We start from the raw sequence: 17,033 nt of genomic DNA, 5'->3' as shown, positions 1-17,033 counted from the left end.
TAGTCAGTGACGTCATGTGTCAATTTTATTTTATGGGAGGGGAATCTTCTAAAAAAGTATAATTTTTTTTTTTTCATATTTTATATATAATACAAAGTTTACCTGTTATTTTGTAATTATACCTGATAAGTGTTAAGTTTTACGTTATATAACATACTTTAAATGTGATATTAAAATTAAAAAAGTGTCATATTTAGAAAAATTGTTGAACATTACGAAAATTTTTGACATTTCCAAATAATATTTATTACCAGGTAATTGTTTTCTTCATTTTTTCAAATTTAAAAAAAAATTATAAACGGATGTGATATACATAGAGGTTTTTTTTTATATGTTTATAGTTTTGAAATGCTAATATTTTTTTAATTTTCTCGACATTTTGAGGTTATGAAAAAAAAAGTTAACAGCGTTTGAATTTTTCGTTGAAATAATATAAAAATCTTGTAAATCGCATTTGTTTTTTATTTTTTACAAAAATTGTTTTCTGATATAAATTGTTCTTTATTTAGTTTAAATGATTTTTAATTTTAAATTTATCATTATTAAAATATATATACATATAACAAATTATTTTTATAAATTAAATTTTTTAATTATTAGATATATTATAAATAAATATAAAAAATTAACATCTTTAATATTTTAAGAATTTAATGTATTGAAGTAATAATATATTATATAGTTTTAAAGAAAAATCATGGACAACGAAGAATGTTTAAAAATTGTCAAAAGTGCAATAAGAACATATGAAAACTTTCCTAAAGAAGGCGTTATATTTCGGTAAAAAAAAAACATCGTTACAACTTTTATGATAAACGATTGAAAAAAAATATATATATTTTTCATTTAGAAAATAATAATTAATTTTTTGCCTTATAAATTTTTCTTTCAAAAATTGTTGATCGAGAAAATAATGTTAAAAATATATTTTTAGACAAAAAAAAAAAATATAATAATTTGCACATAAAGATATTTTTTCTTCTAAATCATTGATCATAAACGTTGTGAACGTCAATTATGTAAAATAAAAGTCCATTAATAAAATTGAGCAATTCCATGGGATATGATCACAAGAATTTTTAATGATTAGAGCAATTTTATTGTGACCTTGTGAATATGTTCCCTTATTTGTACAGAATGAAAGGCCCACAAAAAATTTTTCAATATTTTTTCAAATATCTCTAATTAAAAATTTATGTAATTTAAAAAAATAAAAAACATGTAACTTTTTTTCTTTTTATCCAAATGAGATCAATTTTTTTTTCAAATTTCTCACAAAAAAATGCTATTTTAAGAAAAAAATAGTTGATGAAAAAAAAAAAATTTTTTGCCCGGAAAAAATGCAAAAAAAAATTTTGAATTCATTTTTTTAAAAAACTACCTTTTCGATTTCAAAAAATTTTTTTTCTACTTATTGCCTATGATGTTAAGAATAACTTCTCTAATTTTGATAATGGGACAGCAAGAACTTTGAGAGATAAAAAATCGAAGATGTAGTTTTTTTAAAAAATGAATTCAAAATTTTTTTTTGCATTTTTTCCGGGCAAAAAATTTTTTTTTTTTCATGAACTTTTTTTTTCTTAAAATAGCATCTTTTTGTGAGAAATTTGAAAACAATATTGATCTCATTTGGATAAAAAGAAAAAAAGTTACATGTTTTTTTTTTTTTTTTTTAAATGACATAAATTTTTAATTAGAGATATCTGAAAAAATTTTGAAAATTTTGAAAAATTGTTTGTGGGCCTTTCATTCTGTACAAATAAAGGAACAAGGTCTCAATAAAATTGCTCCAATTAAAAATTCTTGTGATCACATCCCATGGAATTGCTCAATTATTATTTTTTTCGATAATTTTGAAATTTATTTGTTTTCAATATAGAGATATATTTGGAATATTTCAAGATGTTACGGCGCTAAGAGCTCTTAAAGAACTCATTGTTAGACATGTTTCATCTTTGGATGTAGACATAATTGTCGGTTTAGATTCTCGTGGTTTTTTAGTGGGACCAATAATTAGTTTAGAACTTGAAAAACCATTTTTACCAATAAGAAAAAAAGGAAAACTTCCTGGCGAGGTTTTCCAATACAATTACACACTCGAATACGGAGAGGTATTTTAAACTTCTCTATTATTTATATTTTTTAAATATAAAAATAAAAAAAAAAATATTTAAAAATTAATTAAACTTTTTTTTAAAAACAAAATATATTTTTCTCTACAGGCTACATTTGAAATTCAAAAAAATAATCTCAGTTCAGGAAAAAGAGTTTTAATTGTTGACGATTTACTCGCAACGGGAGGTGAATGTTACATTAATTATAATAACAAAAAAAATAATTTTAATATAAACTTAAAAAATAAGATATTATCCTAAAATTGATATTTAAATTAAAACTTTTTTTTTTTTTTTTTTTTTTTGAAAAAAAAAATAAATAAGAAATATGGAATTTTAAAAATCGAGTTAAAAGTAATTTTCATTTTCAATCAATGTATATTTATAATTTCAGGTTCAATGTCAGGAGCGATTCAATTGTTGAAAAAAAGTGGAGCTACAGTTGTTGAATGTCTTGCTGTAATTGAACTCATTGAATTAAATGGACGAGCAAAATTAGACGCACCTGTTCATTCTATAGTTCAATATTGATTAAATTAATTTTAAAAAAAGGCGACTATCAATCTCAGCGAATCTTGACAAAATTTTTAAATTTCTCCAATTATCATATTATAGTCGTATTTTAAAAATTTTTTTATTCTAATTTTATATTGTAGATATAAATTATAGAGCTGAATTAAAAAATCGAAATAAAAAATTGAATTTAAAAATAAACGCAATTTTTGTTTGTTAAATTTAAGATTAGACAATAAAAATTTGCTCCTGGTTGATAATAAAGCATTCCAAGAAATAAAATTTTTAAAAATGTATATATTTTCCAATCTGTACATATATGTACAATTTTTATGAGAATAAAGTTTTTTACACTTTTATCTGAAATAATTCACATTTGATTTTTAAAATACATTCCTTAATAGTAAATTTTAATATATTTTTTTTAGTTATCCTTTTTTATCATTATTTTTTGCTCTAATTTTTTTTTCTGTAATTTCATTTTAGTTTGGTGTAATTTTACATTAAAAAAAAAAAAATACCCATAAATTACCTATTTTATTTCCGAATGGAATATAATTTTTCAGTGAAAAAAATAATTATGGAAATCTAATCTATTGTTTTTCAAATATTTTTCTGTTAATAAATTATAATTTACTATATATTATATATTAATAATATTAAACTATAATAAAAATTAATAATTTACTATTATTTATAATTATAATAATAAATATTAAGAATATTATTCTATTTAATGTTAATATTATCAATATTATTTATAATACTAATATATTGCAGTATTTAAAAATTTACCCTCGTAGATTTTTACGTAAATTTTTAGTATTACTTGATCTGTAAGCTCCCAATAAATTGTGAATCTCAGATTCTAAATGTTGAACTTGACAACGTAATTTATTGCATTTTTCTCGATTATTATTAATATTCGTCTCTGTTCTGCATTTGACTATTTTTTCCAAAATTTTCGGTTCAGAAATTCTATTTAATTTCAATTCTCTTTGATAATTTTCTCGAGAGTTGTCCAATTTCCATGATTGATTTTGTACTTGTTTTTTTAAACATTTTTCCGCTTCTGAAAAATTTTCTTTAGTTATTAAAAATATAACAATAATATAATTTCAATCCATCATGTTTAATCTAAATTAATTGCAGACTTTTTTTTTAAATTTGATAATTTATTGAAATTATTTTTAAAATTAATAAAATATGTTTTTGTCAATTATTTTATTAAAAAAAAAGTTTGTTATTTATCTTGGAATTTGAATAAAGTTAAAATTTTAATAGAAAATCACAAATAATTTAGATAATATATTTCTTTAACGGCTTAATTGTTCCGAATAATTTAATATTATATTAATTGATTATTGTAAAAATTATTGTAAAAATAAATCTAAAATATTAGAAAAAAATTGATTTTTAAAATTATCCGTGAAATTCGTAAAAATATAATTTTTTTTTTAATTCCAAAAAAAGGCAAAAGTTTGAAGGAAAAATTGAAAAATAATTTTAAAAAAATACGAGAATTTTAGAAAATGAAGAGAAAATAGAAAATTATTGGAAATGCAGTGTTGAATAGAAAAATTTTTTAAATTGCAAATTTGAAATAAGAATTTTGCGAGAATAATGCCAAAAAATCAATTCTACGAATATTAGAAATAAATTTTACTACAAATTATAAGATTTAAAAAAAAAAAATTGGCTTCATCGAGTTTTGAATAAAATAATTATTATTAATTGACGAAATATAAAAATATAATGGAAAATAATTATTTACCTTTAAGTCTCGTTTGATGAATTTTTTCCGTAAATTTCTTCACTTCAGAGCGCAATCTTTTTTCTTCAACTGATTGCATCGCTTCAATTCGACATTGATCAAAAATTCGTTCATCTTCCTGTTGCCGCACACTTTCTGTATTCACAAGAATTTTCGGATATTCATCTTGTGGATATTGAGGATATGAACCATAAGCCGGCAATTTAATTATTTTATTCCTGAAAAATTGTTATATATTTTCATAAAGAGGGGGAAAAAATAAAATTTCAAAGAAAATAATTTTACTTTAAAAAAATTTTTTTTTTTATTTTAAATGAAATAAAATGAAAAATGTTTATTTTCTTCATTGAATTTACGAAGCTGAAGTACGCAACGTTTATGATAAACGATTTTTAAAGAAATAATTATTTAAAATGGAAAATTCTATAATTCTTTGCCTAAAAAATATTTCTTGTAGTTTTCATTAATTAATAAATTATAAAAAAATATTTTTTAGGGAAGAAGGAATTTTCCTTTTTTTCCAAAACAATTATAGAATTTTTCATTTTAAAAAAATATTTCTTTAAAAATCGTTTATGCGTACTTCAGTTTCGTATTGAGTTTTTGACTATAAATTGACTATATAGAAATAAAAAGGTAGAGTAATAATTTTTTTTTTCAACCAAAAAAAGAAATAAAAATTCATTTTTTTTTACCTGAGATAACGATTTGGATGTGTACGATGGGAAATTTGTCGATTTAAACGATGTGCAACTTTTAGTAAATCCTTGACACGAACGTGTCCCGGTGTACTGTAAAATCGTTCAATTTCTTCCGGTGATTTGACACTCGATATTATTGTATCTCGTGCACAAATACTATAGGCAATTGTGCACATTAATAAAAGACTCGGTTGACAAAATGACAATAAATGATCCCATAAAATTAGCCAATCATTCGCTGCAAGAACTTCGCTCATTGTCGTTCGAAGTAAAGGCCATGCATATTCAGTGGATGTGATTTTTCTTTTGCAAAAAATATTCAATAAATTAGGATCCGCTTCCAAGAGAATATTTTCAATGATACCTAAAATATTCAACGGTGGCAGAGGATGATATTCAAACCATTTTTGACAAAAGCTCAATAAAATCACAAGAATTGCTTCGAATGCAAGAACAGGATCTTTCTGAAATTGATGTAAAGAAAATTAATTTAGGAATTTTTATGTTTTTTTTTAATTAAAAAATTTACTATAGTGTTTAGAAAAAATAAAACATAATTGCCACAAAAAATAAATTTATCAATTTCTTTTCTTTTCATTAAAAAAATTTTCTTTGATTTTTTGAAAAATTTTTTTCTTTTTTTTATAACTTTTATTTTTGATATATATATGGCTTAAAATTTCTGAAGTAGGCCAATAATTTTTTTTTAACAACTATATTCTTCAAAAGTTAATAGAAAATTATTTTTCAAAAAAATTAATTATTTATTTATATTTATTTTATAACTAATAATAATTAATTCTAATAAATAACAATAAACAAAAATGAGTAAAATAAATTTTGTAAAATTGAAAAATTAAAAAAAAAAAAAAAAAAAGAAGGAAGCCAACACTACGCGGTATTCCCAAGCGGTCACCCATCCAAGTACTAACCGCGCTCAATGTTGCTTAACTTTGGTGATCGGACGAGAACCAGTGTAACAACATGAAATGAGCGTTGACTGAAAATATGAGTTTTACAAAGTGGCTAAATAGTTGTCTATCAGGTAAGCCCTTTTGTTTTTAAAGGAAGTTCTCTCGCAAACAGAAACAACTAATATTCAATTACTTACAAAAAAAATTGATCAGACCTTACATAGGAAATTCAAAATTAATTATTTTGTTTAAAAAAAAACATAGCATTTTGACAATTAGGAAGATACGCAGCACAACGCTTGGCAACGTTGCTTCTTGTAGGTTAGGTATAGAAAAAGCGCGAAATTTGAAAGTATAGTATAAATACTATATATTATAATAGTATATTCATCAAAGATTCATAATAATAAATAATAATCAATAAATATTACTTTAATAATAAATTTATTATTGAAAATTTTGAAAAATGATACATATCTGATAAAATTAATTTAATAATGTTATAATTTTCTTACACATTTCAGGAAAATGTATTAAAAAAAAAATTATAATTTTTAGTAAAATATGTAATAAAAAATTAATTATTAATTTAAATTCTTTATTTTAGTTTTAAATTAAATTAAAATTAAAAATTAAATTAATTTTAATTGATTAAAATCAAAAAGTAAATTAATTTAATTCATTTTAAATAATTCAAATTGAAAAATTTTTTTTAATTCGATTTAAATATTTTACTAAATATACTATTTGTAAATAATAATAAATATATTTTATAATATAAGTTTGAAATTATAGTTCCTAATTGATTCCGTAAATTAATAATAAAAGAATAAATAAGATTCATATAGGATATAATGAAAGAAAAATATAATTCAAAACTCAATTACATTAGATTATATAGACACATGACAATTTCCCTGAATATATAAAATGCAATAAGAAGTATAATTAAAAAATTTTAATAGCGAGAAATTAATAAAAATTTGTAAACCTCGATTTATTTTTTCCAAAAAAAGGGAATACAATTTAAAAATATAAAAACTTTGCAGACGACACGAAACGGAACAGGGGGGGGAGAATAAATCCAACGTTGCCAAGCGTTACACGCTAGTACTACGTGAATGAAATGAAAACTTAAATGGTGATTGTTTTGACTAGCAATATAGGGAGAGAACCTCCTTAAAAAAGCTGATAAAATGTATTAAATTTTAAAATTATAATCCAATTTTTTTTAACACATTATAAATTTTATTTTTAAGTATTTTTTTTTTTTAATTATTAAAAGGCTGACATTTTACTTCAGCAATTAGTAAAAAATAACTGAATAAATAATTTATTTCTTTGTATGCCCATTGTATATTACTCAAATCAAATTTTAACAAAATTCATCAAATAGAACGGTAAAAAAAATAATTTCTATTTGCTTAAAAATTGTTTGAACAATAACTCATCTTGAATAAATTAAAATTTTGCAAAATGACTTTTGGAAGATATTATGATTCGCAAAAACTACAAAATTATTATATTATGACACATAAAAATTTTGTTATGAAAAAATTAGTGTCCCACTTCAGAAATTTTGAGCCGTTTTACAAATATAATATGAGCCAAAAGTTTTGAACGTTCAAATGAACAAAATATTTTTTTCAATCTATAAATTATTAAAAATTATAACGGCAAAATAAAACAGTAAATTAAACAATTATTAAATTAATAATTTCTTTTAAGGTATTTAAAACAATATTTTGTAATAAAATTCATACTTAAAGAAGTTGCGAAAAAAATTTTGTTCAAAACTTTTAGCTCATAATATAATTCATAATTTTATTTTTTTTTATTTGTGTAAATAAATAAATAATTGACATTTATTAAATTTTAAAATTAAAAACAAAATTTTTTTTACTTCGAACTTGTGTACGCAAAAAAATTATTTCCTTTTTTGTTGTTTAAATAAAATATCCCGATGATAGAGTGGCAACACTAAGTCTTCGAAACAATGTAAAAAAAAAAAAAAAATGAAATTTTACGTAGGTGAAGTTTACAAAGTTTATAATCAACGATTGAGAAGAAAAAAATATTTTTCTATGCAAATTATTATAATTTTTTATCTATAAAATTTTTTTCTACGTTTCTTGATTAATATAATTTTTTTGTAAAAAAAATTTGTAGGCAAAACATTAGTTATATTTTTTGAGTGGAAAATATGTTTCTTCTTTTTTTTTCAATAAATTAATTAAATTTAAATATTAAATCAATCAATTTAAATTTGTATTAAATTAAAATTCCAATAATTTTTGAAATTTAAATCATTTAATCTTTAGATATATTAAAATTTCGTTAATTTTAAATTTTTGATCGACTGAATTTTTACATTTGATTAAAATTCTAATTAATAAATTTATTTTGATCAGAATAAGAAATTAAAATTGGGCGAATGTTGGAGGAATTGAAATTAAAATTTTTAAATAAACTGAAAGTCAAATAAAATTTAATTAAATTGACATTGAAAAACAAATGTTTCAAACAAAAAATTATAATTTTTTTACGAAGCTGATAAGTACGCAACGTTTATGATAAACGATTTTTAAATAAATAATAAATAATAATTTTTTGCCTAAAAAATATTTCTTGTAGTTTTCATTAATCAATGAATTATAAAAAAAATATTTTTTAGGCAAAAAATTATAGAATTTTTCATTTTAAAAATTATTTATTTCTTTAAAAATCGTTGATCATAAACCTTGCGTAGTTCAGCTTCGTATTTTTTTTTTCTTCTAAATCGATTGATGTGTAGAATTTGGTAAACTCTGACTTTTAGCTATATAATCTGTAAAAAAAAAAAAAAAATTAATTCATACCTGAAATACAACAGTAAACGGAAAAATAAATCCCGGAAGTATTGTACAATTCGATAAAATTGGACACCATTCAAGTATTTTTTCAATAGTTATCGATAAACAGGAAGCTTTACTTTTATCAGCCAATGGATAGTCTTGAATTAATTCTTCGATAATATTCACTGGAATATTGCCACCCAATGAAGCGTAAGCTTGTCGATTTCCTGGCAATTTTAATATTGTCGACCAAACCAACATACGATGTTTCTCAGGATATTCACCAAATTCTTTAAGAATTGGTAATAATCTCTCCAATTTTAATTCCTCCCTCATACATTCTTTAATACATTTTAAATGATCAGTGGCAAGATGTGCTTTTAATTTATTGTCAAATTCTTTCAATATTACATTTTGTTCCCTTTTTATTTTGACATTAACAATAATTCTTTCTAAATTTGTTAAAATTAATAATCCATCATTATCAATATGTGCAAGAAATTTACCATTATTCGACACACGAAAACGTTTAATACCATGAAAAATATCACAACAATTTTTAATAAATGACAAATTTTTTAAATCAAAAAATTTTACATTACAATTAGATGTTAATATTGTTATTATTTTATTTGCACCACCATCAAGTGGTTGTGGTACAATTGCAATTTGTTTAGAGCCTAAAATTTCATTTTTGAGATGAACATTTTTTAAAATACTCCAATCATAAGTGTTGAATATAAGAATTTTATTATCCACACCAACAATTATTATTGCACGTCCATCTTTTGTAAATACAAAATCTTTAACGTGTCGTAAACCAAAATTTTTTGTATTCACTTTAAATTCATTGTCAAAATGTTGAAATGTCCATGCTTGAATAACATCATTTGAATAAAGTATTGAAATTAATCCTTGTGTTGAAAATGAAGCTTTTTTTAAACATAAACGATTAATATTTAATTGCAATTGATGTATTTTACAATAACATCGAAGATCCCATATTATTGCCTCTTTTGCTGATGATGTGAGACAATAATGTTTATAAAATGAAATATTTATTGCTAATGTTGAATGACCAATGAGTAAAGAAAAATTTTTTAACGAATCTAACCTCAAAACTTTTATATCCAATGAATTGAGACCAATGATAAATTCATTTTTATTGATAGGATTAAATGCAATGAAAGTAGATGTGCCTACAAATCCTAATTTTCGATAAGACGGAATTTCATAGGCTAATTCGATATAATAAACAATACCCTTTGAATCAACTGTGATTAATGTTTCCTCGTCGTCACTAAAATCTAAATGTGAAAAATTTACTCTTATTGATGGACAAGAGCCTCTTTTTATTATTGCTTCTAATTTATGATGATTTCCACATGCAAATTTTTGAAGATCTTGCCATTTTTCGTCACTCATTGACTTCATATTGAGGCCGGGGGGTTTTTTTTTTTACACTGTATCACTCTCGAACATTTTAACTAATAATCGCGATTTTTAAAAAATTTAAATGTATTCTTTATTTACAGTCTTTTAAATACATTTTTAAGAATTTATTTTATATTTTATTATTAAAACACCTTTCAAACAAACGTCAAACTTTGTTTGTTGTGGTTACACACGACTATTCGATTTGATTTAATTCTATTCGATCAATCGATTTTGACTTTTTTTTCTTTTTACCAACGAACATATTTTCACATAGATTAGACTCAGATAATAACCAGTGGCTTCTATTTTCAAAATGATTTTTAATCGAATACTTCCTGTTTATGGCAAAAAAATGTTTATAATTTGGATATTTTCAGTTTTTTAATTATATTATTATATTAGTCGGTGTTTTGATAGAAGAAACTGTTTTATCGACCGAAATGCACATTGTCCTGATTTTACTTTCTGAATAAAACACGTGTTTCTGTGGTTTGATGTTTATTTCACTCAATTTTTGGTATAAAATATTTTAAAAAGTGAGTAAATTTAAATTTAATTTTAAAAATAAACATTTATACATATTGTCCATTTAAATTTTGAACAATTGTTTGTGATATAGTATAAATTCTCAATTTTAAAAACATAACCTTAAAATTTTGAAATTTTTAAAAAGGCAAAAAAAAACAGTAATATAATTTGTTTTAAGTAAAATTTTTAATTATAACACTAATAAACGACTTTAATAAATAAAATTCTGAATTTTTAATGTATCGATTGGAATTTATAACATAAATTGATTTATTTTCAATATGAATAGAAAATAAAAAGCTGTCTTTAAATAATTGCTTATTATTATTTTGATTTTATATTTTTTTTTAAATTTATATTAAATTTTAGTGTTTTATAATTTTTTTTTTTCATTACAGATAAATTGAAAATATTGATAAAATGGTCGCCAAAACTGATTTAAAAAGAAAATCACCAGAGAACGAAATATCGAAAAGTTTGTTATTTTTTATATTTCATATTTTATTTAATTTTTATTACTTTTATTTAAAAAATCTGATCACTTCTTCAATATTAAATATTTCTAATTATTCTAATTTATCTAAAATAATTTTCTTTTTTAAAACAGAAAAAAGGAAAAGAATACGAAAAGAAAATGCAATAACAAATGATATAAATAAAATATCAAAAAATGAGAATTCTAAAAAATATAACGAAAATTGTAAGTATTTGTTTTTTATGAATGACTAAAATTTATAATTCTCAATTAAATCAAAAAATAAATTATAATTTTACTCAAAATTAATTTATTTAATAAAATAAATTCAATTAAGTTTTTAAATTAATGTTCAATTTACTAAATTGTTTAATAATTAAATTAATATTTAATGTTATTTCATTTTTTAGACGACGAAAATGTCGAAACTTCATTTTCATTATTGGAAGATAAAATTTCGGAAAATACATTAAAGGCAATTGATAATATGGGATTTAAGTCAATGGAAAAAAAACAAGAACATTGCATTTTATCAATTCTCCAAGGTGAAAATCTTGTGGCAACATTAAAAACAAAGTCAATGTCAAATTTAACTTTTCTAATTCCTGCTGTTGAATTAATAAATAACACAAGTGCAAAATTGAGAAAAGGTAAATTTTACACCTTTAATTACAATTAATGATAGAAAAAAAACCAAACAAGCAACAAGTTAGGGAAAAATTATCCGGGAAATTTTCTTTGCAAATTAATATAATTTTTTGTTTGAAAAAATATATTTTCAATCTTTCTTGATCAACAAATTTTTATTATTTTTAGCGTGAAAAATGTTTTTTTTTTTTTATTTTTAATCGTTAATCATAAACGCTGTGAACTTAACTGACGAAGATCGAATTTTTCTCACGATTCGATTAATTTTCGGATTATTCGGATTAATAAATTTAGAAAATAATTTTTACAATGTAAAAAACATTGATTTAAGGAAACTGAAGAAGTTTTTTTCAGGCCGTAGATCTCTACATTTAAAAAAAAGCTAAGCAACCATCAATTTAATCAATTCAAAATTTAATTTATCCAAATTAGATTCTTAAAATTTTAATTCATCCAAACAATTAACAGTGTTGACACAAAAATTTTCTTTTGTTTTTCTCTGATTTTTTAGTCAAAATTTAAATTTTTTTCTCTAAACCCTAATGAAAATATTTCAAGATTTTTTCAATTATAAAAAAAAGACAATAATTTTTAGTATCAAACGATTGAATTGAAAATTTTAAAAATTATAAATTTTAGTAGCCTTTTTGAAAATTTGATATTTTTCTCGTACTTTTACAGGCCTCGGATTATACGACTTTTTTTCAAAAATACGATTTTTTTCGACTTATTTTAATAAAATGTGACTTTTTCGACTTTTTTTTACATTTTTGTAAAAAAAAATTTAAACAATATACATTTTTGCTTCCTCGTGGAGGAAGCTATGTAGTCCTTTCGTTTATAAACTTTTTAAAAATGGTGAAAACAAATTTTCCTCTATATAGAAACATGTTATATGAGATCCTGATCAATTGTCCGGATGTATGTATGTGTGTGTGTATGTGTGTGTGTGTGTGTGTGTGTGTGTGTGTGTATGTGTGTGTGGATAGTTTTTGTGAACACGATATCTTTAACAGGTTTTAATGGATTTGGGTAAAATTTGGTAGGCTTATTTAACACATTAATCTCTCAAAAATGACGAGAGGATTTTTAAAAATACCCCAAAAAAAAAATTTTATCGTCTTTTTTTCAAAAATTTTTTTTTAATTGAAAAAATTTTTAAATCGAAAAATTTAAGGTGATATATAATATAATCGTCTTCTTTATATCAAGATGAATCGATTGATATATATAAAGTATAGATTTGATTGAAATTTAAAGAATTAAAGAAAGTTAAAAAATCAAAAATTCTCATTTTAGCTAAAAAATGATGTGTTTATTTAAATTCATGTTTATATATGAAATAATTTTATTCCCTGCATTGAAACGAATTGGTTGGTATATATAAAGTATAGATTTGATTTAAAATTTGAGAATTAATAAAAATTGAAAAATCGAAAATTCATATTTTAGCTAAAAAATTTTGTGTTTTTTTAAAATTCAAGTTGATGAATAAAATAATTGTATTTCTTGCATTAAAACGAATCGATTCGTATATATAAAGTTTATGTTACACTCAAAATTAATTAAAATTTTCTTTATTTTTCAAAAAATTTAATTAATTTAAAACATTTTTAACTCGAAATTTTTTAAATCAATCAATTGAATTGGATAAATTCATTGCTTCCTTCACGAGGAAGCGAATTTTTTGCTTCACAAAATGAGGAAGCATAATGTTTATGAAATAAACATAAAGGACCCCCTCCTTGTTTTAGTATACAATGCAAATTTTCTTCAGATCTTCTTTATTTCAATTATATAACAAACTTTTAACTAAAATTCTTCACTAAATTAATTATTCTTAATAATTTTAATGAAATTCTTCACAAATTCAATTATCTTAAACTATTTTTCAATTCAAATTTTTATGAATGAAATAACCTAATGAAATGATCTAATTTAATGATTGTTTACAATTTCAAAAAAAAATTAGCAAATAAAATTACCAACAATTTTTAATTTAAAATCACTTGAAATTTAATTATTCAAAAATTCATTTATCTGAAAGCAATTTTTCAATTAAAAACTTTCTTGGAATTCAATTTTTTTATGTGATTTCTAATAAATTTTTCATCAACAGAAATCACTAGAAATTTCTCTTATTATAATTTATTTATTATTGTCTGAAATTTAAAACAATCTTATGAAATTCAATTATTTTCAACAATTTAAATGCTTCTAAAATTTAATTATTTCTACCATTTTCCATCTAAAATTTTTTCAAATTCAATTATTGTAAAAAATTTCAATTAAAAATCAATTATTTTCAAAATTTTCAATCTAAAATCAACTAAAATTTAATTGGTTTCTTAAAGTTTCAATTGAAATTCAATTATTTTCCAAATTTTCAAAGGAAATCCTAAAAATTAATTATTATTTTGCAAATTTTTAATGGTAATAAATTAACGGGCTTCTCATGCCCGTGTATAACTTTAAATAAATAAATAAATAAAATTGAAATTCAATTTTTCGAAAATTTAACTATTGTGAAATCATTTTTTTCCCAAATCATAAATTATTTTCATTTCTGTAAAATTTAATTATTCTTTGCAAATTAACAAAATCTTTTGAAATTCAATTATTTCTAAAAATTCTTGATAATGTTCTTATATAGAATTATTTTCATTATAGAATTAATAAAATGAATTTAATATCTAATAACATATAGTTATTTAAAGTAAAATATTCAATAACCAATTAAATTTTTTTTCAAATTGAAAAAATCGACTTTTTCGACTTTTTTTCGAATATAAATCGACTAAAACGACTTTTCTTGTGCCTTAAAGTCGATCTGAGGCCAGCTTTTACTAAAATTCTCTGATTTATTTTTAAATTTATTAAAAAAAAATTTTAATATTAGATAATTTCCTATTTTTTTCAAATATTTTTACTTCTTTAGGAACTGGATGCATTATAGTATCATCAACACGCGAGTCAGCATTACAAGTTTTTGGCACATTAAAAGAATTATTACAATTTCATGAATACAAATGTTGTTTATTAATTGACGGCTCCGATTATAAAACTGAGGCAAAAAAATTATCAAGAGGCGTCAATATTATTGTCACAACTGTTGAAAAATTATTTTATCATTTACAAAATACTCCCGATTTTGTGTACAAAAATTTGCAAATTCTCATTCTTGATGAAACTGATCGTATTTTAGAAACTGGATGTGAATATACGTTAAAGCAAATTATTCATATTTTACCAGGTCTGTGTTTATATTTATATTTTTTTTAATCGAAATTATTTCCAATTAAATAAATCAATTTAAAGTTTATAAAAAAAAAAAAAAGTTTTCAAGGATAGTTTTTTTAAATTTTAGAAAATAGACAAACTGCACTATTTATGAGGGAGAAAATCAATGTTGATGAATTGGTAAATTTGACAATGAATAAAAAACCAATTTACTTGGATCAAGTGGAGAGGAGTGTAGAGAAAATCGTTGATGGCTTAGAGGAGGGATATATTTTGGCGCCAAGTGATAAACGTTTTCATTTTCTCTTGAGTTTCCTTGAGAAAAATAAAAAGAAAAAAGTGATAGTTTTATTTAGTTCTTGTTTGTCAACGATACATCATCATGATCTCTTGACTTCTTTGGATGTTCCAGTTTTTAGTATTCATGTAAAAAACTATTTTTTTATTTTAGAAAAATTGATTTTTTTTACATTTCAATTTCAGTGGTTTTTTTTTTTTAATTCTCTAATTCAATGAAAGGAATGAATTTTTTTTTTTCATAAAATTAATATTTCCAGTAATATATTTGAAAAATCTTTTTTTTTTAGAGCAAGCAGAAACAATTGAAAAGAATGGCAATTTTTTCGAAATTTTCCACTTCTTCGGGAATTTTACTTTGTGCTGAAGCAACCGCCTCGGAATTTGTTTTTCCAAAAGTCGATTGGATTTTACAATACGATCCACCGGAAAATCCAAAGGTTTATTTTTTCATTGAAACTTTAGACTCTAAATAAATTTAATTTCAAATTATTTCGTTAAATTTAATTTAATTAATTTTTTTCTTATTTTCTTTAGGAACATATTAATCGACTTTCTGAAATGATCAAGGACTCGAAAGGAAAATCAGTTTTAATTTTAAGTCCCGAAGAAATTGGTTTTCTTTTCTATTTAAAAGAAGCTGGAGTTTCAACATCAGAATTTAAAATTTCTTGGAATAAGATAAAAAATATTCAGCTCTCGGTAAATTATGAAATTTTTTTTATTAAATTAGCTTACAATTAGTTAACTTTTTTTTTTATTAGTTTTACTTTTCTTTAATTATTTTATTAATTTACTTGGAAAAAAAAATTGTCATATCACTAATTTTTAATTGATCAAAAATATTAATTTTAAATTTAATTTTAGTTAGAAAAGCTGATGGCAGAAAATTATTTTCTCAATTTATCAGGAAAAGAAGCATTCAAGGCTTTTGTCAAATCATACGACTCGCATCATCTTAAAGAAATTTTTAACATAGAAAAATTAGATTTAACCAAAGTGGCAAAATCTTTTGGTTTTACTGTTCCACCAGCTGTCGATTTAAGTATCCTTTTTCAATGCAAACTTTTTTTTTTTTTTGAAATTTACATTAAAAAATTCGTTTTTCTGTAAAGCGAAATATTTCTATAGAATATTTAATTTTCTTTTAAAAAATTATAAATTAATTTTTTCTTTAAATTGCTGTTTTTCCTTAACAATATTAAAAAAAAAAAACAGGCATTACTGAATTTGATAAAAGTGCAAGGCCAGAAAAACGTTTAGGCGGAGGTGGATATGGCTTTTTCAAAACTCTTAATCGTACAAATGAGAAAAAAGGAAAAAAAATTTTCAAACAAGTTGGAAAACGGAAAAAAAATTCCAAAGCTGATAGTTAAGTTCAATTTTAATGATAAAAAAAAAATTAAATTTTTCCCTATTAAATAATTTTAATTAATGTTAATTAAAATAAGTAAATTGATATCAATTTTTTTAGAATTTAGAATTTGAAATTTATTTTCATGACCTTAGGTTTAAATAATTTAATTTATTTTTAAATTAAATTAGATGTATGTTAAAT

General features: G+C 21.7%; 3 protein-coding genes and 1 non-coding gene across 5 annotated transcripts; 2 read left to right on the top strand and 2 right to left on the bottom strand.

Annotated features, from left to right (window-relative positions):
* Positions 1-11: 11 nt before the first annotated feature.
* LOC127289394 (adenine phosphoribosyltransferase) lies at positions 12-2,828 on the top strand. 2 transcript variants are annotated; one of them, XM_051317315.1, is made up of 5 exons: positions 12-254; positions 691-780; positions 1,880-2,111; positions 2,223-2,301; positions 2,509-2,828. In XM_051317315.1, exons 2-5 carry the CDS (start codon positions 698-700, stop codon positions 2,643-2,645), a joined length of 531 nt encoding a protein of 176 aa, XP_051173272.1. In that variant the 5' UTR covers positions 12-254; positions 691-697; the 3' UTR covers positions 2,646-2,828. The 2 variants fall into 2 exon arrangements, with proteins under 2 accessions (XP_051173272.1, XP_051173271.1); XM_051317314.1 differs by having other exon boundaries at positions 13-254; positions 683-780.
* Positions 2,829-2,906: 78 nt separating this feature from the next.
* On the bottom strand, positions 2,907-10,427 carry LOC127289376 (TBC1 domain family member 31). The gene is made up of 4 exons (XM_051317288.1): positions 8,875-10,427; positions 5,097-5,566; positions 4,402-4,619; positions 2,907-3,699 (listed from the first exon to the last, which is right to left on the bottom strand). The coding sequence occupies exons 1-4, from the start codon at positions 10,282-10,284 to the stop codon at positions 3,419-3,421; spliced, it is 2,379 nt and encodes a 792-aa protein (XP_051173245.1). The 5' UTR covers positions 10,285-10,427; the 3' UTR covers positions 2,907-3,418.
* Positions 5,986-6,103, bottom strand: LOC127289456 (5S ribosomal RNA). The gene has a single exon (XR_007844163.1). It is a non-coding gene; the product is annotated as a 5S ribosomal RNA (ribosomal RNA).
* A 252-nt stretch (positions 10,428-10,679) lies between the features above and the next one.
* Positions 10,680-16,984, top strand: LOC127289383 (probable ATP-dependent RNA helicase pitchoune). Its single transcript, XM_051317297.1, has 10 exons — positions 10,680-10,823; positions 11,214-11,290; positions 11,423-11,515; positions 11,701-11,940; positions 14,877-15,191; positions 15,306-15,604; positions 15,766-15,915; positions 16,013-16,177; positions 16,343-16,520; positions 16,694-16,984. Exons 2-10 carry the CDS (start codon positions 11,236-11,238, stop codon positions 16,849-16,851), a joined length of 1,653 nt encoding a protein of 550 aa, XP_051173254.1. The 5' UTR covers positions 10,680-10,823; positions 11,214-11,235; the 3' UTR covers positions 16,852-16,984.
* The last annotated feature ends 49 nt before the right edge of the window (positions 16,985-17,033 follow it).

The sequence above is a fragment of the Leptopilina boulardi genome, unplaced genomic scaffold (genome assembly GCF_019393585.1).
Source record: "Leptopilina boulardi isolate dan_hultmark-lab unplaced genomic scaffold, ZJU_Lbou_2.1 LbouV2_408, whole genome shotgun sequence".
Taxonomy (NCBI): domain Eukaryota; kingdom Metazoa; phylum Arthropoda; class Insecta; order Hymenoptera; family Figitidae; genus Leptopilina; species Leptopilina boulardi.
Note: the sequence above shows the minus strand (reverse complement) of the source record. Positions and strands in the feature narration are given on the sequence as shown.